The sequence below is a fragment of the Cnephaeus nilssonii genome (assembly GCF_951640355.1).
Source record: "Cnephaeus nilssonii genome assembly, chromosome: 10".
Taxonomy (NCBI): domain Eukaryota; kingdom Metazoa; phylum Chordata; class Mammalia; order Chiroptera; family Vespertilionidae; genus Cnephaeus; species Cnephaeus nilssonii.
Genome location: NC_137081.1, coordinates 2,663,959 through 2,690,150, shown reverse-complemented (window position 1 = coordinate 2,690,150; position 26,192 = coordinate 2,663,959). Strand labels below are relative to the sequence as shown.

At 41.9% G+C, this 26,192-nt stretch overlaps 2 protein-coding genes across 14 annotated transcripts in view; one reads left to right on the top strand and one right to left on the bottom strand.

Moving 5' to 3' along the window:
• The window catches only part of PMS1 (PMS1 homolog 1, mismatch repair system component), a 124,227-nt gene extending 110,574 nt beyond the window's left edge, over positions 1-13,653 (bottom strand). For 10 of the 12 annotated variants that reach the window (XM_079782736.1, XM_079782740.1, XM_079782739.1 and 7 more), the window contains exons 1-3: positions 13,506-13,653; positions 10,114-10,265; positions 6,041-6,223 (exon numbers count right to left, since the gene is read on the bottom strand). In XM_079782736.1, the coding sequence (XP_079638862.1) occupies positions 6,041-6,223; positions 10,114-10,245 (315 nt within the window). In that variant the 5' untranslated portion in view covers positions 10,246-10,265; positions 13,506-13,653. Of the gene's footprint in view, positions 1-6,040; positions 6,224-10,113; positions 10,266-13,505 lie in introns of those variants that run through there. The other 2 variants (XM_079782735.1, XM_079782734.1) reach the window with 2 other exon arrangements.
• A 75-nt stretch (positions 13,654-13,728) lies between these two features.
• On the top strand, positions 13,729-25,144 carry ORMDL1 (ORMDL sphingolipid biosynthesis regulator 1). 2 transcript variants are annotated; one of them, XM_079782759.1, is made up of 4 exons: positions 13,729-13,847; positions 15,556-15,736; positions 20,912-21,063; positions 23,739-25,144. In XM_079782759.1, the coding sequence occupies exons 2-4, from the start codon at positions 15,563-15,565 to the stop codon at positions 23,872-23,874; spliced, it is 462 nt and encodes a 153-aa protein (XP_079638885.1). In that variant the 5' UTR covers positions 13,729-13,847; positions 15,556-15,562; the 3' UTR covers positions 23,875-25,144. The 2 variants fall into 2 exon arrangements, with proteins under 2 accessions (XP_079638885.1, XP_079638884.1); XM_079782758.1 differs by lacking the exon at positions 13,729-13,847 and adding an exon at positions 14,131-15,115.
• Positions 25,145-26,192: the final 1,048 nt, after the last annotated feature.

Sequence of the window (26,192 nt, the reverse complement as noted above, 5' to 3'; positions counted from 1 at the left end):
GAATTTATGCAACAAAATAAAGGCCTTTGGTGAAAATTAGAAGGAATTTCCCTAGAAATGGCTATAACATTTTAGAAAGGATTTCCCCAAAATATTGAGGAGTTTGCATAAACTTTGAAAGTTGATATGAAATACTGCTTGCCAACAAGGGAATGAGGAAGACTAACGATATCATCACCTATATGATACAGCTGCATACCACTTTCCATATTCAAGACCAGAGTAAAAAGAACTTCCATTGAATGGCACATGACAATATTCAAGACACTTTAATATGCATTATTTCCTTTGACCCTCAAATTATCATCATCACTTTATAGATTAAAAAAATAAAAAGGCACTCAGAAAAGTTAACCTGTTTTATGCCTTTGGCCAACCAAGTCTCTTCTTATTCAAACACCTGGGAATGAGAATTAGGTTTCCGATTCCTAGTTCACAGTTTGTTCTGATTTGAAGAAAACAAAACTGTTCTGTAGTCTTCCTAAAACTGAGGCATAATTTAGCCTCCATTTTAAAATCCAGTTTGAAAAAAAAACTTGTATGAGTTTCTTAAACATTTCTTTGGAGGGAAAAAAGATCATTTTAAATATAATGCATGTAAAATACCCTACCTAATAAAATAGTAATATGCAAATTGACTGCACCTTCACTATGCCCAAGCCACACCCACCAGCCAAAGCCACACCCACCAGCCAATCAGGGCGAGTATGCAAATCACCCAACGAAGACGGCGGTTAATTTGCATACGTTGAGAGAGGGAGGAGTGAAGACTGAAGACAACTTAGAAGGAAGAGGGAGGAAAAGCGGAAAGCAAAGTGGCTGCCAGAGGGAAAGCCCGGGCGGGGCGGGGCGGAGCGAGGTGGAACGGGGCGGAACAGGGCGGAGCGGGGCGGGCGGCAGTGGCGAGCGGGTGCAAAGGCAGCGGCAGCGCACGTGGCCGCAACAGCTGCTTGCAGGATTTTCCTGCAAATGGGCTACTAGTCTACTTATAAAGAAATATAATACTTCTTATGTTTTATTATGTTACAGGAACAATATATACGGTCTTCATAAAAATTGTATGAACAGGTCAAAGCAGGATTTTCACTCTCTAGCTCATTTTATTTGGTATGCTTAGTAATTAGGACCAGAAATTTAACATTGAGAAATGACATACCAAAATTACTACTCTACAAACAATAATGTATTTCAAGAGAAGTTATGCTTGATTATGTCATTTAAAGAAAATCATTATCAGTCAATTTGTGCCAGTCATTGATACATTAATGGTTATGGAATCAGTAATACATTTGAAAATACCAATAGGATATTCTGTAGATATAAAGAGAATATTTTATTCCTTTGGACTGTTTAATTCTAAGACTGAAAGTCAATTTATTATTGACAAACTAAAAAACTACCCATTCTTTTAAAGTGCGTAAAGAATATAGAATTAGATGTATTTTAAATTTCTCCAGCCAATTTTGCTGAAAGTATACTTTTTTCTTTCTATAACTAAAATTAACATATTATTTCTATTTTTTATTCTTACCCGAGGATATGTTTATTGATTTTAGATAGAGAAGAGAAGAAGGGTGAGGAGAGAGAGAAGCGGGGGAGAGGGAGAGAGAAAAAGAAAGAGAGAGAAACATTGATGTAAGGGAGAAACATCAATCGGTTGCCTCCCGTACATGCCCCAACCAGGAATCGAACTCACAACCTAGGTATGATTTCCTGACCGGGAATCGAACCAACTATCTTTTTGGTGTACAGGACAATGCTCCAACCAACTGAGCCACCCGGCCAGGGCTAAAATTATTAACATCTTTAAAATAGTCTAACAAAACATAATTTCAATAACTGGAGTTTTGGGAAATAGCTGTTTAATATTGCGTAAAATGTTAACCTAATTACATACAGGATGGGCAAAAGTAAGTTTATAGTTCATATGGAAAATAGCAGTAATCCTATCTAATAAAAGAGTAATATGCAGATTGATCATTACTGCAACACACAATATAGCTGCCCCCATGTGGTCAAAGATCCTGCCCCCATGTGGACACAAGATGGCCACTACAAGATGGCCAGCAGGGGAGGGCAGTTAAGAGGGACCAAGCCTGCAAGGGAGGGCAGTTGGAGGTGATCAACCCTGCAGGAGAGGGCAGTTAGGGGTGACCAGACCGGCAGAGGAGGGAAGTTGGGGGCAAACAGGCTGGCAGGGGAGCAGTTAAGCATCAACCAGGCTGGCAGCGGAGTGGTTAGGGGGTGATCAGGCTGGCAGGCAGAAGTGGTTAGGGGCAATCAGGAAGGCAGGCAGGCAAGCAGTTGGGAGCCAGCAGTCCTGGATTGTGAGAGGGATGTCCGACTGCCCGTTTAGGCCCGATCCTAAACGGGCAGTCGGACATCCCTCAAGGGGTCCCATATTGGAGAGGGTACAGGCTGGGCTGAGGGACAACCCTCCTCCGTGCACGAATTTTGTGCACCAGGCCTCTAGTTAATAAATAATAATACAAGAATAAACTCTCTTTCACATACTCACAACTGTAAACCTACTTTTGCCTCACCCTGTATTATCAGTCTAATGAGCCTGAGATCATTTACAACTGTATGACTTTAAAATTATCTGCATCAGTTAGTTTGGCAGATAAAATAACAAAATCTACAATTTCTGCAATAATATAATAATAACTACAATCTCTATCCAAAATTTTTCAAAATAAATTGGAGCCTTAAATAAATATGCAACTTCTATAATTGAAACTTGAATTCTGAGTGGTGAAGAATATTCATTAAATTTAAGAAGCGATTTCCCCCCCTCCCAAAAGCAATCATTAAGTCTTCCTGAATAACTTCATTTATTTTTAAATGTAATTGACCTTAACAAGCATCTACTGTTTTCTGTATTTCTGAAATTTCTGAAACACTATTCAGAACCTTCCCACGTTAAATTTCAACTTAACTTCTCCTTGATAACCTATCTTTTGAGCTTACCACTGCAGGCCTGGGATATTTATTATTTAAATACTAGAGGCCCGGAATTCGTTGGGGCGGGGGGGGGGGGGGGGGGGGGGAGGGTGTCCCTCAGCCTGGACTGCACCCTTTCACAATCCAGGACCGCTGGATCCTAACCGCTGGCCTGTCTGCCTGCTTGCCTGATCGCCCCTAACTACTCTGCCTGCCTGCCTGATCGCCCCTAACTGCTCTCCCCTGCCGGCCTAATTGCCCCTAACACCTCTGCCTGTCGGTCTGATCGCCCCAAACCCCTCTGACTGCCTACCTGATTGCCCCTAACTGCTCCCCTGCCAGCCTGATCGCCCCTAACTGCTCCCCTGCCAGCCTGATCGCCCCTAACTGCTCTCCCCTGCCGGCCTGATCGCCCCTAACCGCCTCTGCCTTGGCCCCGCCACTGTGGCTTTGTCCGGAAGGACGTCTCGAAGGACGTCCGGTCTATCTGGTCTAATTAGCATATTACCCTTTTATTAGTATAGATGAGATACTTTTACACTTATAAATGCCTTTTTAACCCCCCTAATAAGAAGGCAGCATGACCTACTGTGGAAAACTCAGCACTGGGAAGCATGATATTGGAACTAAATTACTGGTTTCACCATCAACACACTATGTATCCCTAAAGAGGCTGCAATTTTCATGTTCCATTTACTTCTCTGTGCACAGTTCCTCTGAAGTAAACTTCTTTGCACAGCACGCTGCATTCAGACAATGAAGTTAGCTGACTGGTTATTAGACTGCGTTTTGAAGTTGGGGTGAGAACTGGCATTTGGTCTTCAAAGACCTGTTTCCGTATCAGTATTATGAGATGGAACCATGAAACCTCACTGTCGGGTGGCTTACACAGGAAGCAGGCTGAGATGGAGACTAGTGAGAAGGACAGTGATGAGGAGTGCTCCCAGGATGATCTTCTGTGGGGCCAGGGCAGCAAGAGAAGTGGGGCTGTGGCACAGTCACAGGCCTTGGCGGGGCCCGCGGGCACTCCGGAGCAGACAGCATGGCGGGTGGATGTGAGCTGGAACAGGGCCTTTACAGCCCGTCACCCAATCACTGATGCAGGTGCCCTGCACGGTTTCGCTAACTCTCTTCAGCTGAGGTCAGGGCAGCCTCAGAGGGAGACTGCTCTGAGCACTCAGTCACCAATGCTCTCGGGAGCTGGGAGAATAAGTGCTCATCCTGACGGGCATCTGGGCAGTGACGAGGGTCTATTACTACTACCACCAAAGTTCTGTATTTCCTTTGGCTTTCAGGCACAACAACAACAAAAAATCTGTGGCAAAAATACATATTGTAAGATTTCATTTAGATCAAGTTGAAAAATAGGTAGAACTATGTTGATATAGGTCAGAATAGTGATTACTTTGAGGAGTGCAGCTTGGGAGGGGGCATTAAAGAACTTTCAGGAGTGCTGACAATGGTCTAAATCTGGATCTGGAGTACACGTATGTGAAAATTCATTGTGATGTGTGTGTGCATGTATATAAGTTTATAATTTTCTATTACTGTGATACTTTGACAATTCTTTTACTCCTTTTTTAATTCTGATGAGCAAATTTATTTAAGTATTTATATTCAAGGCATTCAAATGCCTCAAAAAATGAAACAAAAGACAAAATGATAAACAGATATCAAGTAGGTTCAAGTAATCAAATAAAGAAAAAAAAAAACAGAGAGTGCTACTGGATAAGGGCTTGCAAAACAGCTATCTAAAATCAGAACTGCAGTGTAGATGTGGATAAACCATATGGCCTATGTGTAAGTATAGTGCTGCCACCTAGCAGACAAAGCTAATAATGACTGATTTCCGTTCTGAAAGGTTATATACATCTCAAAAAAATAATGAAACACTAAATTATATATTTTTCAACAATACTCTGCCAAAGTAAAGTTTAAAGACTACCTGCCAAATTTGGACAACTGCTAAAAAAATCAAATACTTACGTTATCAAACAAATTATATGATTTCTAAAATAGCCACTGAGAGCTTCAACAATAGTAGTAGCTTCAGAAGTTCCCTGGTACAAATCCCATCCCACTTTATAAGGTTTTCTGCAAGATCCCAGGGCTCTAGGTTCCCATATACAGTCTCTGGAGAAAATGACGGGCAATGCCCAATTGTAAGTTACTCTTCCCTACTCTTTGGAGACTCAGTGAACTTTAAATAAAGTAAGTGCTGAGAAAAGTAACAGAAGCATGGGCTGTGCTGGTTTGGGGATAGACGTGTTAAGCAGCGTGCACTTAAGGAATGACAGGTCTTCCCTCCATGAGTGATGTTTGAACACCTGGCTTCTAAGCAGGGGCTCATAGTCCTCTACGCTAAACAGCAATGTCGGCCACTCTAAACTCCACCTCAGTGGTCCCCAACCTTCTCTTGGCCATGCCCCACCTAAGCGTCTCTAAAATCCCGATGTCCCCCTGTGACATACAATTCTTATTATTCAAAAAGTGAACTCCTATTCATGTGGAGGAAGCCTAAAAGGCCATAACTTGCTCTAAACAAGCTTTCAAAGAACATGGCATTCATGAAAGAGAAAAATAAAAGAACAAAAGGACAGTTAAAGTACTGAGAAAGAAATCACTAAGAAATTGTTTAAAAAAATAATAATATGAAGTGATATGAAAAAATGGCAAATAAAGTTTTAAAACATATAATAGAGAACTGAAATGCATAATTATATCACAATATATATTTATATGAGGCCCTGAGAACCATAAGAAATGCCAAAAACTCACTGTTAACTCATTCTTGAATTGCCCCCCTTCAAATTCAAATTGCCCCCCTGTGGGGCATGTGCCCCAAATTGGGAACCACTGCTCCACCTCCACCACCCACAATTTTTCTTTCTTAGGCATCACTTTACAGAGCCCACAGAAAACAGAATAAATGAATACCTAGCTGGGGCCCTTTACACACACACACACACACACACACACACACACACACACATCTCTCTCTCTCTCTCTCTCTCTCTCTCTCTCTCTCTCTGCTGGCTTGTCTCACTTCTAATATTCTGTAATTATAAAATCACTAAAATAGTACAAATTACCTTACCTCAGCTACACAACAAATTGATCCCAAGGCTTCACCACGAAAACCATAAGTTGTCAAATTTTCAAGATCTTCATGACTACTTATTTTTGAGGTGTAGTACTTCATTGCCATTACAGGTGTATCAGTGGCCTTGATACCTTCACCATTGTCTCTCACTTCAATTTTATCAAATCCATAATTCTCCTATACAAAGTTAAAAAATACTTTTAGTATATAAAGACATTAAACTGTCACAACATTTAGAAAGAGAAACATAAGTGAAATAACATTGTCATTTATTTACCTCTCATGGAAACTTAATCTTAAGGAAGTAAGAGTTTAATTCCTTAAGTCTACTAACTTCTAGTTATGGTACAATGGGCAAGACCCTCATTTTCCCAGGACTCAGATTCAACTGCAAAATCAGAAAAATCAGTCTGATCTTTAAGGTTCCCTTGAACTGTCTCAGTATCATAGGTATTTATGTTTAAATTTATGTTTAAACTTGACTAAAGAAAATTCTTCTAAATTACAAATACCTTTGTACATGTAAACTCTCAAACAAAATAACACCATAACCATCAAAAACAACACCCACCAAGAGTCTAGCAATTATCATTATTCAACCTGATTTTTAATACTTTATCCCTTTAACTACTTGTTTCAATAAAAAGTTTAAATATTTACATTACAACTTTAAATTTCTTTCCGCATAGTTACCTAACAGGAAACTGCTGAGAAAATACACCTATTTTGGCAATCTCAGTGAGTTTTTAATTTGAAAAATCAAGGGAAAAAACCTTCAATTCATAGCTTAGCACTGTTAGCTAATACTAAAAATATGTATACATAACAAAAAAATCTAAATTCCTAAAGTGATCACACTTTCTATGAATGCTACATTCTAAATTTGGTACTAAACTTCTATGATAAACTTGACTTCACAAAGTTTTATGTGTATGGCTATAGATGCAAGTTTTAAAGGGAAAAAAAAATCTTCCTACATTTATAATGACTCTGGTATTTAAAATGGATTCATATCTTTTTAATAACCTAAAATTACTTAATGTTTTTATGCCAGTACTTTTTATTTTATTTTATAATTATTTTTTAAAATATATTTTATTGATTTTTTAACAGAGAGGAAGGGAGAGGGATAGAGAGCTAGAAACATCGACCAGCTGCCTCCTGCACACCCCCTACCGGGGATGTACCTGCAACCAAGGTACATGCCCTTGACCGGAATCGAACCTGGGACCCTTCAGTCCGCAGACCGACGCTCTATCCACTGAGCCAAACCGGTTTCGGCTATGCCAGTACTTTTTAGATAAAATATATATGAAAGGTACTGGGGGGAGACACCCAAATTTAGTTCCTCAGCTCTTTCCAATTTAAAATTAAATTATCCTGGGAATAGCTGGTCTGTTTTTTATAGAAAACCATTAACTACAGAAATGCAAATCTTTAAATATAAATAAGAACTCTAGTCATCTGAGAAAAAGAACACAAAGATCCACTTCAATGTTTCAAAAAGTATTACCTGTTTAATTAGGAAAACATTCCTAGCCAGTATAGTTATTATTGCATGAAACCATAATAAAACAGGCCTTATTTTCTATAGCAACACAATTATTTAAAAACTCTACAAAGCAAACAAACAAAAAAAAAGCTGATAAATCTCAAGGGACTAAAATACATAGCCAGTTAAAAATGTGTACTTTCATTTACTTTTGTAAGAGGACTTCTGTTGGCTTTATAACATGACATTTAAAAAAAAATTCTTTATTGTTTAAAATATTACATATAGTATTACGTATGTCTCCTTTTCCCCCATTGATCTCCCTCTCCCTTGCATAACATGACTTTTAAAAACTGTTTTCCAAAACCGCATAGAGACTAGTGGTTTTGCCTGGGGAGAAGACAGTTGACTCACCCTATTGTAATACACTGTGACCCTTGGAATGGAGTTTCTGAGGTCCATTAAGAGACTGAAAATAACAATTAGCCTCCCGGCAGAAGCAATTGCCCCACACTATTGGAAAAACTCTCACCACACCTGTGGACAATTGCCTAAGGGTTAATCAAGACTGAATCCAGTCGGTCTGCAGACAGAGGTGGTCTCTGGAGGCTTTGAGTCTTTGCCTAATATAATTAGTCAGAAACAGTGTTTGACACTGTCCTGCACTAGAGATTAAGAGGTGTAGCAGATCTACTTAATACATAGTCACAAACCCAAAAAGGCAGCCAAAATGAGACAAAGAAACAACCCCCAAATGAAAGGACAAGAAAATTCTCCAGAAGAAGAGATAAATGAAATGGAGATAAGAAATTTACCTGATATAGAGTTCAGAATAATGATGGCAAAGATATTTTCCTTTCAGAGAACTTTAAGAACAAGATGTTTGTCTGCCTAAGATTCTTAAGTGAAATATGTTCGACATAATTATCTAGTCCTATTTAATTACTATCAGTTGTAATAGAATCAGACTAAAGTGAATATAGAAAATGTCTAAGAAAAATAAATTGTCTTTCTTTGGGTTTAATAATTTTTTTTCATGTTTACAAAGCTTATATTTAAAAACAGGTTCCATATGGTATAGAATAGCCATTCTCAGTGTCAACTAGAAATCTGTTAGAAATGCAAATTTTTGGGTCCCACCAAGAATCTGAAATTCTGGGGCCCAGTAGCTGTTCTAACAAACTCCCTAAGTTATGATGATGCACCCAAACACTATGAGAGTCACTGGCATATAGGAAAGATCTTGAATGGGTTTTAGAGTCAGAAAGATCTGAATTCCAATCTCAGCTCCCCTATTTACAAATTACATGCCTTTGGGCAAGTTCTCAGAACCTTAATTATTTGTGCAATGGGTATAATAGTAGTTAATACACAGAGTTCTTATAAGGATTTTATAAGATACTAGAGGCCCAGTGCACGAATTTGTGCATGGGTGGGATCTGGCTGGCCTGCTCCAATGGGGGCCCATCAGGCTGGGCTGGCATGAGGGAGGAGCTGTGGGCAATTGGCCGGCTGGCCCCGCCCCCGATCAGGGTGTTGGGAGCCGACTGGGGACAGGGCTGGCATGGGGGAGGGGCTGCGGGCAATTGGCCGGCTGGCCCCGCCCCTGATCAGGGTGTTGGGAGCCGACTGGGGACAGGGCTGGCCAGGGGGAGGGGCTGTGGGCAGTTGGCCAGCCGGCGCTGCCCCTGATCAGGGTGTTAGGGGCTGATTGGGGACCGGATCAGACTGGTTGGCTGCCGCAGTGCGCGTCATAGCCATGGGTCGTTCTGGTCTTTCCACCGGTCCAGTTACTGGGCTTTTATATATATAGATAATTATATACATGAAAAAGCTAGGTTTCTTTCCTACAAAGATATTAGTACCAGTATTACTTCTAATACTGTAATACTAGAAATAATGTAAATATCTGATAATTAGGAAACTACAAAAATGTATTTATTCACTCAAACAAAATTTTATTCACCATCTATGCACTATTTATATACCATTTACTCACCTTTTATGTAGCAGGACTGGCCAGGTACAGGGACACACACACAAAAAAAATATAGTCCTTACCTCTATGAGGTAATAATTTATAACAGGGGAGGTAGACATGCAAAATAACTATAATAAATCATGAGTGTCATGTCATGTTAACTCGAATTATTTAATATAGAGCACTTAAATTAAAAAATGTGAAAACCATGAAGTAACAAAGGAAATAGTTTTGAAATTAGATTAGGTAAAAAATTAAATGCAAATAAGAATATATAAATAAGTATAGCATGTCTACCTCCCCTGTTATAAATTACTAGCTCATATCAATAACCTAGAATAAATGATTAGTAGAAAATACAAATTAAATTCATGTAATGGAGTCCTAAATATGAAATTTTTGTGTTTTTTTAAATAATGTCCTTTAATGTTACTAATGTTGATTTAAATCACAATTTATTTTTAAGAATTTATTCTTAAACAAGACAAAGGATACAACGTCCTATGAATAATTTATTGAAAAGGTAATAGCTGTAAGGAGAAAATATCTGTCCCTTTTTTGCTTTACAGGTATTGGCTTCTCTGGGACACTCACCAGTTTAACATCTATGCTTGTGGCCCCTGCATCCAAGGAGTTTTCAACGAGCTCTTTCACAACACTGACCACTGACGTGATTATCTGGGAACTGGAAAGGAGGCGAACCGTTGCTGTAGGTAACTGTTTCATTCTAGCTTTTAGTAGAGTACCTAGAAGATAAAAATGAAAGTTGTAAGAATAAAAACTTAAGCATTCCTAACAGAACTAATAGCAACATCAATAATAATAGCAGCTCACATTTATGGAGACTCATTCTATGCTGCATCTATTGCAAGCACATACAGTATTAAATAACTTATGTCTTAAAAACACTCTTTGAAATAGATGTCTCCATTTTATAAGACGAAGGCATAGAGAATTAGTTGGAAATCGCCTTATGGTAATAACTGAAGGAGGATAGGCACAATGTGTCCTGTGATCTGCCCGGCCACGAATGACCGGGGATTGCGTCACTTGGGATGCAGATGTCAGTTCCTAGTACATGCCTTCATGGCCATCTCACGGACACATCATTAGTCATCCATATGTTTTGATGAGTTACAATCTCTTTTTAAATTATTGAGCGCTTTTGGAGTTCGGACCTCCTGAACCTGAATTACTGTGGTTGGGAAGTCTGTCAGGAGGATGCTCTGAAAGGCCGGAGGCCTCTGGGGGACGTTGCCTAAGGCGGCTGACTCTGCTTGACTTTTCCAAACAAATGTGAGCCCCCGGGGGGTTTTACCAGAATCTTTGTTTAGACTTCAAAATGTCCTTGTTTGAAAGACACTACAGATGCAGGTGCTTTCTCAGGGATGCTTTCCCTGCTGATTGTGTCTAGAGGTTAGTTTTAGTTCAAGCTGTTGTGACAGTAAATGCCCAAGGAGGCAGGCAATCGGGGCTTTGGGGATGTGCCCGCAACCAAGGTACATACCCTTGACCGGAATCGAACCTAGGACCCTTGAGTCTGCAGGCCGACGCTCTATCCACTGAGCCAAACCGGCCAGAGCAAATTACTATTAATCTGAACTAATCAGATCCCAGACGTATCAGGTAACTACCCTTTACACTACTCTGCTTAAAACACTCAAATCGTGGGGCTCCCCAAAGCCAACGTAAGACACAGCTCACATCTCCCAGCAAGTTCCCGCTGCCTCCCTCACTCCCTGACACTCTGTTTTCACTGGCCTCCATGATCATCCCTTACTTACCTCACCTGGACCTCCTCACCAGCCTGTCCTGAGCGCCAAGGCAGGGCCTCATTTCCTAATTCCTTCTAATCACCATCACGTAGATGACCTGGAGGCATCCTACACTGAACAGGTCCCAAAGGGATCTCAGAACCTCTCTCTCATTAACCTTCTCTATGCATAAAGCCCCATTTAATCCTCACAACAACCATGTGTATATCACCATTCTTCTATCGGACTGGGTTTAAAAGCGTAATAACGTGTTTAAGGCCACACAAACAGCAAGTGACAGCGCACACCTGCACACCTGGGCATGTCTGACTCCAAAGGCCATGCTCCTCTCACGGGACAAAATGAGAACCCTTGCAGCCGTCCTAGGAATGCTCCTTACTCTCGACACCTTGCCACCAAGTCCTCTCTCTCCTACGACGTAAACATTCCTCAGAGGAGTCCTCTCCTTTCCAGACCTATGGCCACAGCTACGGCCTCTGGTCAGCCCCTCAGGATTGCTCCCTCGTACTTTGCAATAACCACCTAGTAGATATTTTGCCTCGAGTCTCTATCACCTACACCAGTGATGGCGAACCTATGACACGCGTGTCAGCACTGACACGCGTAGCCATTTCTGATGACAAGTGGCTGCTGAGGCGGCCGCATGCCGAGGATGAAACATTTGCGAAATAATGTTTTTCCTCAAAGTGACACACTACCCGAGTTATGCTCAGTTTTTTGGCGAAGTTTGACACACCAAGCTCAACAGGTTGCCCATCACTGTGCTAGTAGATATTTTGCCTCGAGTCTCTATCACCTACACTATGGGTCCTATGGGGTTCTGCCTGTAATTTAAATGTCGTCATGTTGCTTCCCTCCTTGAAGTTTTATAAAGCTCTCCAACGACCAGCCAGGTCAAGTGCCAGCCCCCTGACAGCGGGACCTCTGTCTAATCTCAGCCCACAGCACAGCCCTGCTCCCCTCTCTCAGGGTCGGGGTCACCCCCTCGGCTCCCAAGGTCTCACCGCTTCCAGCTGTAGTGCAGGGCACCGCCGCCGGGGGCGCTCGCGCCAGCTCCGCCCCGACCCGACCCCCGAAGCTCCCTCCCTCTCCATCCCCAGCGCCGCTGCCTCACTTCCACCCCCAACTCACCCCAGCTCCCTCTCACCACCGCTCCTCCGTCCCCTCCCTCTGGCTCGGGGTTCTCCGAGGGCAGAGGTGTTGTGTTCATCTCACATCCCTTCGCCGTAGCGCTGGGACACGGCGAGCCTGACCTGACACGCCAGCGGCGCCTTGGGGAACCTGGAGGGGTGGGTACCGGGCGTGCACGTCCCGGCCGGGAAGCCCGGGGACCGCCAGGACCCAGCCTGCAGGCCTGCGGGTGTGCGGGGTGCGGGGTGCGGGTGTGCAGGGGTGCGGAGGGGGACGCACACCGGACCGTCAGGGAGGGCAGCGCTGGCCGGACACGAAGCGGAAGTCAGAGACCAACACAGTGAAATGGTTTATTTTTAACGAACACAGCAAGGCTAACACAACTGTTTCATAGAGCCAGCAGAAATGCAAGAAATGCAAGATGTGTGTGTGTATGTATATTTATATATATATGTATATATACATATATTTACATGTATATATATATTTACTTATATATATATATATGTATATATATATATATATATAGAGAGAGAGAGAGAGAGAGAGAGAGAGAGAGAGAGAGACAGACAGACAACATCCTCAAACACCACTTTCCACGTGTGGACAGCGACCTCAGCGACGCACATCACACGCTTCGCGCGCGGCCAGGTAACGTAATTCGGCTTCAAATCTCGGCTCCACAGCCCCTGAGCCTCCCTCCCGGTTCTCAGAGAACGCCAATGTTTGCGCCCCCTCCCGGCGTGGATAGGGACACGGGGGCCGGGCGCCACACGCAGCTCACACCGCGCCGCCGGGGCCCGGCCAACGACGCCCGAAGGCCTGGGGAACCGGGGAACCGGCTGCCACGAAGGCCCACACACGCCGTGGCCAGGGCAGACCAAGGCTGCCATCTAACCTCGGAGCCCGGCCCGGCCCGGGACCTGCGCGGCCCACGTGCGCGCGCCCGCGGCCCGGCTCCGTCCGCTTCCCGCCGCGCCTGGGGGAGGGGCGCTCGCGCTCGGACCAGGGCGAGCTGAGGGGCGGGGCCCGAGCCCACAGGAACACCCGAGAGAATGCCCGTGGGCCACGCGACACTACCTTCTCGCTCGCGCGACGTGGGCACTGACCAGCCGCCAGCCGACGTCCCGCCCGCAGCGCACGCCCGGCCTCCAGGACGCCGGATTCGCCCTCAGCGCGCGCGCGCAGGGGGGCGGGGGGGACGGGCGCAGGCGCGTGGCCCTAGTCCCGCCCCCCCCCCGGGAGCGTGGGATTGGCACCGCCCGCAGCCAATCCGCGGGCAGCGCGTCCGGCGCCGAGAGCTTCCGCGAGCCGAGCGGGGCTGCGCGGCTCGGGGGCGGGCCGCTGGCGTGTGGCTGCGCGGACACGCGACGCCGCGGAGCCGGTCCTTCTCGGCGCCGGCTGCTGGGCGTGTGGCGGCGGGTGAGTGCGAGCGAACGGCGGCCGCGGGGCGTGCTGCTGCGGGCGGCGGGGAGGCAGCCCAGGTGGGCCTCCGGGAGCAGGGGGGCGCCGGCCGCGCGCCCTTTGTGGCCGGCGGTGCGGCCCGAGCGGCCTCTGAGTGAGGCTCGCACCCGCGATGTGTCGTCGGGCCTCGGCCGTGACGGACGTGCGGCTCCGAGAGGAAAGGGGCGGAGGGGGAGGTGCTGCGGGGGTGCGGCGGCGATGGCGATCGTGGAGCCGGTCTTCTCGGGGGGCTGCGGGGGGCGGGCGCGGGGCCGGGGGGAGCCCTCGGGGCCGCGCGGAGAGGCTTTCTGCGGGTGGAGCCCGCGCCCCGCCGTCCCCGCAGCCCCCCCGGAAAGGCTCGGAGCCGGGGCCGGGCCGCACCACACCCCCGGGGCCTCCGGGCGGACGGCGCTCTGTGCGTCCTCCGAGCACCCCCTGCGGGCAGTGGGGAGGCACCGCGGGGGGCGGTCCGTTCCGAGTGTAACTTCCCCCGTGAAGACGGTGCGTGAGACCTGCGGTGTTTGGAAACAGCGCTGCACGTGTCAGCCGGAGACTTCCGCCTCGTTTGGGGTCGCCCGCTGTCGTCGCCGTCAGCTTGCTGCCTTGGGCTCCTCATGGGGTTTCCGTGTGTGCTCGGAGGGAGGGGACAGTGGACTCTGGAAACACTGGGTGGGGCCATGAGAAAGCCCTCTCTCGCCGCCACCTCTGCAATGGGAAGCGTGTGTGTTTTTAAGTCAGAGCCGGTCGGTTTTCACCCAGGCCCGGGCGATAGGCATCCTTCTGGACAGCTGTGTTTGTTTAAGGGAGTCTTAGACCCAAGCAGACGCCAAGGCTGAAACACCTGGAAACTAGGATCAGCCCATCCTTTGGGTTCGTCTGGAACGCCAGAGGGAAAGGAAACGCCCACAAAAAGGAAGGGAGAAAGCTGCGTGGACGCGGAGTCACACCTTTCAGAAGGAAGGCCGCTGCCTGGACCCAAGTGTGTCACGAGGGCGGGAAGCAGCCTTGTCCCTGGACCGGGCACCTTTCCCACCGGCCCTGCTCCTCCCAGGCTCCCGCCGCGGGAGTGATTTGAACTCTGACGCCCTTTATGGGTACAGCATGACGTCAGACAGGAGTCTGCTAGACATGACGTCAGACAGGAGTCTGCTAGACATGACGTCAGACAGGAGTCTGCTAGACATGACGTCAGACAGGAGTCTGCTGCAACATGACGTCAGACAGGAGTCTGCTAGACATGACGTCAGGTAGGAGTCTGGGTCAGCTTTGCTTTCTTTGTATTCATTGATTCTGTTGATAAATTTAGCTCCTGAGTTTTCACTTTGCTCTCATGACCTAAGAACATGTAGGTTCTCTCTCTCAGTTTGAGTTTTCCTGCCCATTATTTCATTTAGTAAAACCAACATGCTAGAAGACACGTTGTAGGAAAGGGGTTTTAACTGTTTATTTTTTCCACAAGAACTATAAAAACAAGTCTTGTTTGTCTTACCATAAAGTCAGATGGAAAGAATTCTTCACTGCCTTTGTCAGCATCTGCAAGTAGCATACTTGAGAGGGTGTGTTTGTTCTATTTCAGAACAACTAGAAAGAAATAATCCTGGTTCACAGCTTATTTTATCAGGTCAGAATTAGGGTCATGTAGGTTCCAGTTATGTCGGTGTTGATCCATTTCATTGCTTTCCTACAGGGCAAACATGAACGTTGGCGTTGCCCACAGCGAGGTGAATCCCAACACCCGGGTCATGAACAGCCGCGGGATATGGCTGACATACGCACTGGGAGTCGGCTTGCTTCATATCGTCTTACTCAGCATTCCCTTCTTCAGCGTTCCTGTGGCGTGGACCTTAACAAATGTTATACATAACCTGGTGAGAACTTCACCTCATACTGAGCACTGGAAAGCTTAATAGTCAGGGATGGGGGAGGAGTGGGTGGGGAGATATTGTGTAATGGGGATCGTTTTAATTTTGCAAGATGCAGAGAGTTCTGGAGATGGATGGAGAAGATGTTGCTTATCAATGTGAATGTACTTCATACCACTCAACGGTACACTTAGAAAAAGATTAATATGGTACATTTTATGTTTAGTGTACTTAAACACAATTTTTTAAAAAGCTTAAAAGTTTTCTTATAAGAAGAACACATGACTTAGTTTTTTTAAGCAGTTTTATGATATATAATTCACATAATGTAACAGTCACCCATTTAAAGTGTACAGCTCAGTGATTTTAGTGTCTGGAATAGGAATATATTTTTCTGTCACACTTTATATTTAAACATTGGGCGCTTTTCTAAGTAAGACTTTTTTCCTTCTATTGGTTTTCTAGAATCTAGAAAATAGTAGGTCATTTTAGCAAAAATTTCAAAGACACTAATTCAGGTTACTACATTATATTGACTAACCAGAATACTTCAGAAGAAGTAACATATTTTTGGTTAATTGGAGTCTAATGAATATTTTTTTGTTTCAATCCTTATTAAGTCTTTCTAAATTTCATAATTATACTTTCCTACTTCTGTGTAGAAATTTTGAGCTTAATCATATTTTATGTGATTCAGGACCCTATGGTGCCTTAGCTTCTTCAAGTTGATTACCACACTTCTGTGTTATATGATAGCTCTCAAAAGTATCAGAGGTTTGATCAACTCTGCTGACCATATTATGTAGCCTGGGGAATTAAGACAGAAAAATGTGAAATAGATTTTAAAAAAATTAATATTATTTGTTTTACTTCTTCTAGAGAGTATTTTAGGTTGACAAGAGGAGGACAAGGATGATGTGATAGAAACATGCCGATGTGCTTTTATTTGGTCCATTTTCAGTGACAGATTTGGTAGGGCCAACACCATTTTGAAATAGGAACTTCTCTGAACTATTCGTCGTTAATCAGATCCCTTTTATTGGAATTCTTTTCCTTTGGCTCTCATGGTATTGCTTTTTCCTATATATATTTCTGATCTTTTCTATTTCCTCTTGCACTCCTGCCTTCTTCCCCCAGGGTTCTTTTCTTCATCTCTTCTTATGCTGTGTATTCTAAGTTACCTCGTCTTTCCATATTTTCAATTTCCACCTTTAGAAGAACGATCATCTTGCGCCTTAAACCAAACAAGTATAAATGGAGCCCATTCCTGATCTATTTCTTACTGCCCACAATCTAGTCCTTTGACTTTGATCCTAATCTAAAGGCACCACTGTCTTCCAAGTCAGAGAACTGGATGACAAAGGAGACGAGATTAATGTGATGTGTCATCCAGACGGGCTGTGTGGAGGGTCAAAGGGAACTGTAGTATTAACTGCTCCGACAGAACAGCTGTCAATCAGGGCCGCCCTCCAAACTAGCAGATGTGGTCACGCAGTCTTCAGGTAACCCTCTTTCCCATATATTCCTGTGCATTCAGTCACACCCCTGGCCATCTGCCTTCCTGCCTCATCTTAATCCCCACTGGCATTGCTGTAATTCATGCACTTATTTTCCTGTCAATTACTCGAAAAGATCAGCCATTTCAAACAGTGTTCGGGAAGAATTTTTAAACATGCCATTTCTGCCTATTTAGTCGGGGCTACTGATCTCTTTTTCCTTATTGTCAAATAAAAATGATAACAGCTAACACAAGAATAGTCGTCCATTGTGAATGAATCAAAATGATACCTTTTTTTGTCAGATGGGCAAAACATACATATTTTTTGGTGTGCCGCAGAATTTTAGTAATTAGTTTATGTGGGCCATGATATGAAAAGGGCTGAAAATCGCTGCAATAGATAATTGGTCTCCTCGATGCTCCTCTTCTTTCTTCCATTCCAGCTTGATAGTTTGAAATGCATATCTGCTCAAGTCACACTGTTTAAATCCTTCAGCGATTCCCTGTTACATTCGTAGTAAAATGCTAAGTTCCTGTCGGGATACACCACCTCTTGATAACTGTGGAGAGGCAGAAAGGGAACTCAGTTTATGGCAGCCCATCTCCAGACACAAGCTATGTACCAACGATAATGGAAATCGTCTTGCTCTCACCTTTCTGCCTTGACTTAAGCTCTTCTATTTAATGACCCTACCTTCTTCCTGCTCTTCCTGACTGATTCCTACTTGTTCTGGAAAACTACTCAAGTACCACCTCCTCCAGGAAGCTGCAAAACACCACGCTGCTTTCTTGTATTTATGATAGTTTTACAATTAGCAGTTTATCTTCGTTATTTTTTATTTCTAGATCTCCAATACCTATTGAAGTGTTTGCTGAATGAATTAGTTTGTGTTGTCCTGTAATTTTTCCTTCTCCTATGACATATGTATTATATGTACTTCAGAAGTCATCTTCCTCCCTCATGTTTTCAGTTTGGTTGACAGGTTGAGGCACAGTATATGGCAGTGAAAAGGATAGGAAATGGACATGTAGGGAAGCAAACTGCTGACTTAGTTCACCACACTGAAACCTAACTAACCAGACATAGCTGTAGCAGTTACGTGACTCCAAATTTAAGTTTCTTTTGAAGATAGCCTAAATTAAAATAATTAAAAATGTGAAACATGCTGAATGCTTTTAAATAAAGGAAAGTAGACCTAGGTGGTATCCCTGGTCTTTGCCTTTCTGAAACCATGCAGTGGACCCCTTAGGATTTTCTTCGGTGTTACAGTTCACCGTAGAGGTATTAATACTTTGCCAAATTTTTTGCCTATCTTTTAAAATGAATGAGAATTCTTTTTATTTTGAGTCAATAAATATTTATTAAGGACTAACTATGAGCTACATTTTTTCCTAATTTTTTTTTAATGTATTTTTATTGATTTCAAAGAGAGGAAGGGAGAGGGAGATAGAAACATTAAGGATGAGAGAGAATCATTGATCAATTGATCAGCTGCCTCCTGCATGCCCCCTATTGGGGATCAAGCCCGCAACCAGGGCATGTGTCCCTGACCAGAATCGAACCTGGGACCCTTCAGTCCACAGGCCGACACTCTATCCACTGAGCCAAACTGGCTAGGGCCTAATTCTTTTGATGTGGGTATAAATTGCTAAAATTTCATAGAAAAACTATTAAAAATAAAAATAATAGAGTAGCCCTCGCGGGTTTGGCTCAGTGGATAGAGCATCTGCCTGCAGACTGAAGGATCCCGGATTCCATTCCAGTCAAGGGCATGTACCTTGATTGCAGGCTCGATCCCCAGTAGGGGGTGTGCAGGAGGCAGCTGATCAATGTTTCTTTCTCATTGATGTTTCTAACTCTGTCCCTCTCCCTTACTCTCTGTAAAAATCAATAAAATATATTTAAAATAATAATAGAGTAGAAGCTATATGGCCAGGTAAGATTTTATTCTTTTTTATTGAAAATGATAACATAAAATAAACTGAATATTACATATATCCTAAATACTGATGAGAATACCAGGATTGTTCGTCTCTTGATAATTCGAACACATTATGTGGTCTAGAGTAGACAACAGCATACTCCTAGGAACCTGAAACCATACAAGTTCTGTCTCCTAGTTTCCTTTAAAGCCCACGTGATAATGTTTTCCTTAGGCTAACAGAATAAGCCTTCCTGGGCTTAATGTCATCTTGGCTTAATACCTACTACTTGCTGTATACCAGCCCTTGTTCCTGATGTATTCAGGCGAATGGGAAAACAAACATGTAAACAACTCCAGTACAATGTATGTATTGTGCTATAATGAAAGTATTACCAATAAAATTCAGCCACACAGACAAGAGGTTATTACAAGTGTGGAGGGCTTCACTACAGAGTTGTCATTTGAGCTGAACCTTCAAGGTGAGACAGTTGACAAGGTAGCATCGGGGCTGTTGCCTCAGCAACAAGGAGCCTTTTCCCCTGCATCTCCCGGGTACCCTGATTGTACAGTTGCTGCCCTACATTCTAGTTTATACATCTTTTGTCGCCTTAGCCATCTCTTAGAAGATTGACATTTTTCAGGCTGCGTGTCTGTTCAATTCATATATGCATGCATGTCCTGTGGTCCGTACATTTAACTTATTAACGTAAGTTGAGTTAAATTCAGTTGAACCTGATCATTAATGTATAGTTTAGCTGTTATTGCAACTAAACAACTTTTGAATTGCCTAATGGAATAGGAAGTAGACTAAGCTTTGAAAATAAGGGCTCTCTTAACCTGTAATAATGTAAAATTTCAAATCACTAATTTTTCTGTGTGTGTTTTTCCATATATTTGTTAAAAGTAGTAGAAAAAAATGACATCACATTATAACTTCTAGTGGGAAAAACGGTCATGATAATATTTAGACTTTATTGTTACCAGTTCCTCAGATAGTGATCCTGCAATGAAGCGCTACCTAGCAATCTAAAGGGGTATCATAATCACAAGGAAAACAAATCTAATATACATTGTTTTTTTCCTAATTAATCACAAAATTAGATATTTTAACATATTACTGAACACATTGGCTTTTAGTAACACTTTGTTTATTTTTAAAAACTAACTTCAAAAGATATGCTTTTGAGGTACAGTTGTGACTTTAAAGCAAATTGAGTTGAACATTATGCCTATTACAGCAAACCATCTTTGGAACAGAGCTACTGGGACAAAGACAGTTCTAATGTTAAATATTTTCAAAACCATTTTTCCTGATACAGATTTTGCTTATTACTATTATTTACTAGTTTGCATTTTTTATTTTATAATATTATCACATTTACTAATATGCCACAATAAACCTTTCCTACACATTGGGGAAAAGGTAACCCTATTTCCTAATAGGAACGGTCTTAGAAAAAAACCTAAATTAATTATATAAAGTTACCCTGATAGTACTTTTTGTTTATTTTCAATTTAATAAAAAGAGGAAAGCCGGTTACTTTTGGTTGACTTCTCACTGGTTTTCACCCAATAATATTTACCTACCTCTGGAAGTTTTATTGTACTCTGAGGAAACAATAATATGAAAGGTTAAAACCTGAGCTGTAAGTTAAATCTTATACTTTGTCACAAATAGTCTGGAACTATCGTAATGCTTACTGACAAATACCAATTTTGTCCGTGATGCTGATGATACACTCCCGTGTTGCTTTCCAGGGGATGTATGTGTTTCTGCATGCCGTGAAAGGAACGCCTTTCGAAACTCCGGACCAGGGGAAGGCAAGGCTGCTAACTCACTGGGAACAACTGGACTATGGAGTACAGTTCACGTCGTCACGGAAGTTTTTCACCATTTCTCCAATAATTCTGTAAGTGGTGGAAAGTTTTAGGTAGGAGGGGGATTCGATGAGAGGCAGCTATGGTTTTATTAGATTGAATTTGAACTAGAAATAGTATTTTGTTAAAAACTTCTGTCAACAAATAGCTACCTCAGGTAGAATATAAAATACAGGCAAAATCTTTAACAAGCTGTAATAAAGCAGTTTTCACTTCAGTCAGTAGCATATGGAGACAACATTACACGCCCATCAGTATGCCTAGACATTCTAGGATATACAGGTCAAATGTATTCCAGTTCATGTTCATAAGTTGCTTATCAGAAAACTAAACACACAGTCTTCTTTATAGTGCACTATCAGATTGCTCTCTCTAAACAAAGGTTTGGACAATTTCAGACATACTTCATTGACCACCTGCCCCATTAGGCTGTTCAAACTCCTTGGGAAAGAAAGCGTGATTTTAAGCAGTGATTTCCAACCTTTTTCATCTCATGGAACACATAAACTAATTACTAAAATTCTGTGGCACGCCAATGTATTTTTTTTTTTTTTTTTTTTTTTTTGCCGACCTGACCAAAAAAAGGATACTTTCGATTCATTCACACCAGGTGGTTATTGTTGGCTGTTGACATTTTTTCATTTGAGACTCTAAGGGAAAAGAGACCATTGCCCCTGACTGAAGCATGTTTTAAACATTCTTGTAGCACACCAGTTGAAAATCACTGGTTTAGAGAATAGAGAGGTTAGACCTGGGTTGAATCCTGGATCACTTGGCCAGTGTAGTTTGCTCATAAATAAAATTCTGTGGCATCTACTATAAGAAGTAAATGATATAGCATCTGTAAAGCATTTAACCTTGTATCTGGCATCTGGTTAAATTCCTTACATAACTGAAAAAGCAGCATTAAAACCATCTATGTAGCATTGATACTATTTGGTGACAAGACATTTTCTTATTTGATCATTATTTGTCAGGTGGTGAGATATGAATTGTTAGCCCAGAATTTTAAGGAAACAGTCTCAGGTACATTACCTTGCTCCAGATCTTGGAGGTAGTTGGAGTCAAAAGCCCAGATGAAATCCTAAACATCTAGCTTCTAATACAGGTCTCTATCCAGAATATTCTTTGGCAAATAAACACTATCACACTGATTCCCACTTGGTTTTGCATCTCCTTGGGAGATTGTATAGTTTTTTGTATACTAAAGTAATTTTTATATAGTCTACACACAGTTTTGTTCATTAACAGCGGTCACCAACCTTTTGGACCTCACAGACCACTAGTGGTCCGCAGACCACCGGTTGGCGACCGTTCCATTAAAAGACATAAAGGGGACATATGCTATGGTATGATAAGTTGAAAGCATTCTGATAAGATTTATTATTTCCCACATAGCAGATTATAAACGAATAATGATGATGGGAAATCAAATAAGCTTACTAAATGCAAATGGTATCCTATTTTGTTCGTTGAATGGAGGAAAACAGCAGTGTTAAAGTATATGAAAACAGGAAGAAAGGATTTAAAAGTAAAGATTAAGGAATATGGATTATTCTCAAGAATTTTCTGACTATATAGTTTGTGAAGTAAGTTTAAAACTATAGAATTTCTTAATTTAGGTCTGAAAATGATGTGCACAGCTCTATTTTTAGTCATTTGAAAATAGCTTTTGTTTTTTAACTATATTTAAACAGTTATCTCCCTTATGAGAAACTAATGACAATACTTAGGAGAAAAGCTATAAGAATACTTTCCTGCCCTAACCGGTTTGGCTCAGTGGATAGAGCATCGGCCTACGGACTGAAGGGTCCCAGGTTCGATTCCGGTCAAGGGCATGTACCTTGGTTGCGGGCACATCCCCGGTGGGGGGCGTGCAGGAGGCAGCTGATGGATGTTTCTCTCTCATCGATGTTTCTAACTCTCTATCCCTCTCCCTTTCTCTCTGTAAAAAAATCAAAATATATTTAAAAAACAAATACTTAAAAAAAAGAATACTTTCCTGTGTGCTCTAAAAATACAAAACACCCATATGCAAACTAACTTCTTTAGTTATGATATTTTATTCTCCAAATCTTGTCTATATTAGGATACTGTTGTTAGGGGCCAGATAATGTGTCTGTGCTCTGATGTACTGCTTGAGTAAAACTAGATTTCTGACTCGATTTATGGCCTTACAGTTGGGTTAGGCTTGTTAAAACAAATTCTCAGATGTTGGGTGTCTTTGAATATGTATGTATGTTCAGTTATAGCAAAACAACGAATTTTACAACAGTGTCTTTCAAGTTTCCAGCTAAACTGGTTGTAGACTTGTTTGTCCACACTATGGAAATGAGACCATTAAAAGGGCAACCAAGTATTTGCTTTTGTTCAAAGACACTAATTGTACTGATGCACTAACCCCATTTTTCTCCACTCACAGCTGTGGTTCTTAACCTTTTGTTGGGTCACAAAACCCTAGAGGATCTGATGTATCTTTGGATCTGAATCATCTCTTCAGAAACACATAGATACTAAACTACACCTGAAATTTCAGGGAGCACATGAACCCTAGTTTGAAAGCCTGCCGTAAAGGATGCTAAGTAGCGAACATATTTTATTAAATGCATTTAACAGAATTGCAGAAGTGAAAATGTGCATATATGCCTTCATTAAAAGTAACTTTATTTTTAAACGTTAAATATATTCTTAACTTTTATTTCTACAGATATTTTCTGGCAAGTTTCTATACGAAGTATGATCCAACTCACTTCATGCTGAACACAGCTTCTCTCATGAGTGTGCTAATTCCCAAAGTGCCACAGCTACATGGTGTTCGGATTTTTGGAATTAACAAGTATTGAAAAGCTTTGAAACAGAAGAAAAGCTTTTACAGCTACTGAGTTGCCTGTAAGGAAGGAGTGGCTGGTAAACTCACTGCTTCCACGATAGTGTGAAGTGAGGCATTTACACGGAGAGCCTAGCGCTGGTTCTTCACGTGCTGTTTCGAAGTGCAGGTTCTTACTGGAGGATGCCTGTGTTCAATGCACCTGGTACCTTTCTCAAGAGAGGCTTTAGAGGTAGGCTGGGCAGGCCCAGCTTATAAGTTAAATGGCTATAAAATGAGGGTGTAGTAGATAAATCCAAGGAAATAAGATTTTAAGAAACTAAGACCAGCTTAGTTTATAACGAATGGGCATTATGTTAGGAGAAACTTTCCAATCATTCCACCACGGTCAGTTCAAGCCAACTTACACAAACCAAAACCATCTCTTCCCAAGCCTGATGTAGGTTGTTTTTTGCCATACATGTTCCTCTTGTGCTGTGTTAGAGGACAGCCCTCTTGTTTTACATAAGCCAATTCCTACCTTGTGAGTGGACTTTTTTTTTTTTCTCATTTTGCTGGCTCAACATTGTGTGTTGATGATGAGATCGCTGTCACATTGAGTAACTCACTGAGTTCAGGAAGGTCCACGTTCACGACTGACTGGCGATAGAAGGTAGTTGGGCATCTTACAGACAGCCTCTGAGTCAGCCTTCCAGTTGTGAGACAAAACGGGGTTTGCTGCCTCTGCAGACCCAAGGCTGCTAAACCAATTACGAAAATAATTTATTTCCCAGTTAAAGTATATTCTAACTTAAAAGTCTCTGCTTATGTGATTGAGCAATCTCATTATTTAAGTCTGCCACTCTTTAGAAAAGGAAATATTTGGACTTTCAGTACATGAGTCTTCATGTAGATAACCCAATAGGGTAACTATTTCCAAAGCAGCAGCCATATTGAATTCTTGTGACTTAGAGAAGCTTCCGATAGTTGCTGACATTAATTGCAAGAAGTAACTATATACAACTTTGAGAAGTAAATATTCCCAAAAAACAAAGTTCTGATATGGGATGAAACTGAGAACACTAGGAACATTTGTAAACAAAATTGAATGAAAAGTTATAGACCAACTTAAAATCAGTTTGTTTCAATAAACTGACTTGGGGGATAATATAATTGTTTTATATTTCAAAAGTATTGACTTTAGAAATCAGTTGTATGATAATGCCTTTGTATGTTTGTCTTTTCCTGTGTATTTTTTTCCCTGTATATTTTCAAATACTTCAATAAAAATTTTCTTTGGTGTAGGATTATTGCAAAATCTCCAAATTCATTCATCGGTGTTATACTGTTACTTTTCAAGGTTTATTTTAAGCAACTGAATTTGTAAAAAAAAAAAAAAAAAAAGTTTAAAATAGTACTTTGTTTTTCTTAATTTTTAAAGTTTATCTCAAAGGGCTTACTATTTTTGCATATACTTCAGAGATAGAAATGTGGCTCTAATCCAGGCCTTCTGCTATTTTTCCCACTTTCCCCCTTCATGTTTTAAAAATATTTATTCAATAGATATTTGTTGTAGGTATTATTTCAGGTATTGTGGATACAGTTTGTAAACAAGACAAACCAAGTTCTTTCCCTTATGTGCTTATAGTCTAGCTGGAGAATAGATAATAAATGAATAAATACATATCATTTCATTTAGTAATAAATGCCATGGGGCAAAAAATTAACCAAGTGAAGGCAGTCACTAAAACCTCGTCTTCAGCATGTACTGCTGTTAAATGATGGTTTTCCTTTCATGGTCAAAGTCATAAAAACAAAGTGGTGGTGGCCAGAGGAGTGGGGGAGAAAAGGGTCACACAGTAATAGGGAATTAGTGTTCAATGGATACAGAGTTAGGGAAGATGTAAAAGTTATGGCGATGGATGGTAGTGATGGCTGCACAACAGTACGAATGTACTTGATAGCGTTGAACTGCACACACAAAAATGGTTAAAATCATCTTAGGGTAAATTTATGAAATAAGCATGACTCAGCAAACAAAGAGCAAAATATCTTCCAAAGATGAGACCTGATGACAGTATTACCATGAATGAATGAATGTTTCATATCAAAAGATATTTCTTAGCAAAGGAAAAGACAGAGGCAAATGGCTGTTTTTAGCACAACCCAAGCTATGAAGACAGTAAGAGAAGTATGTGACTCAAATGGGAAGGGGTGTGTCAAATTCAGAATGAGCCATTGGGAAGCGCCAAACCCATTTCTGTGGCTTTCATTCCATTTTACTAAACAGTCCTCTGATTATAGTTCGAATCTGGCTTTCATTGGGATTTGATCAACACAGAAAGGTGAACACCA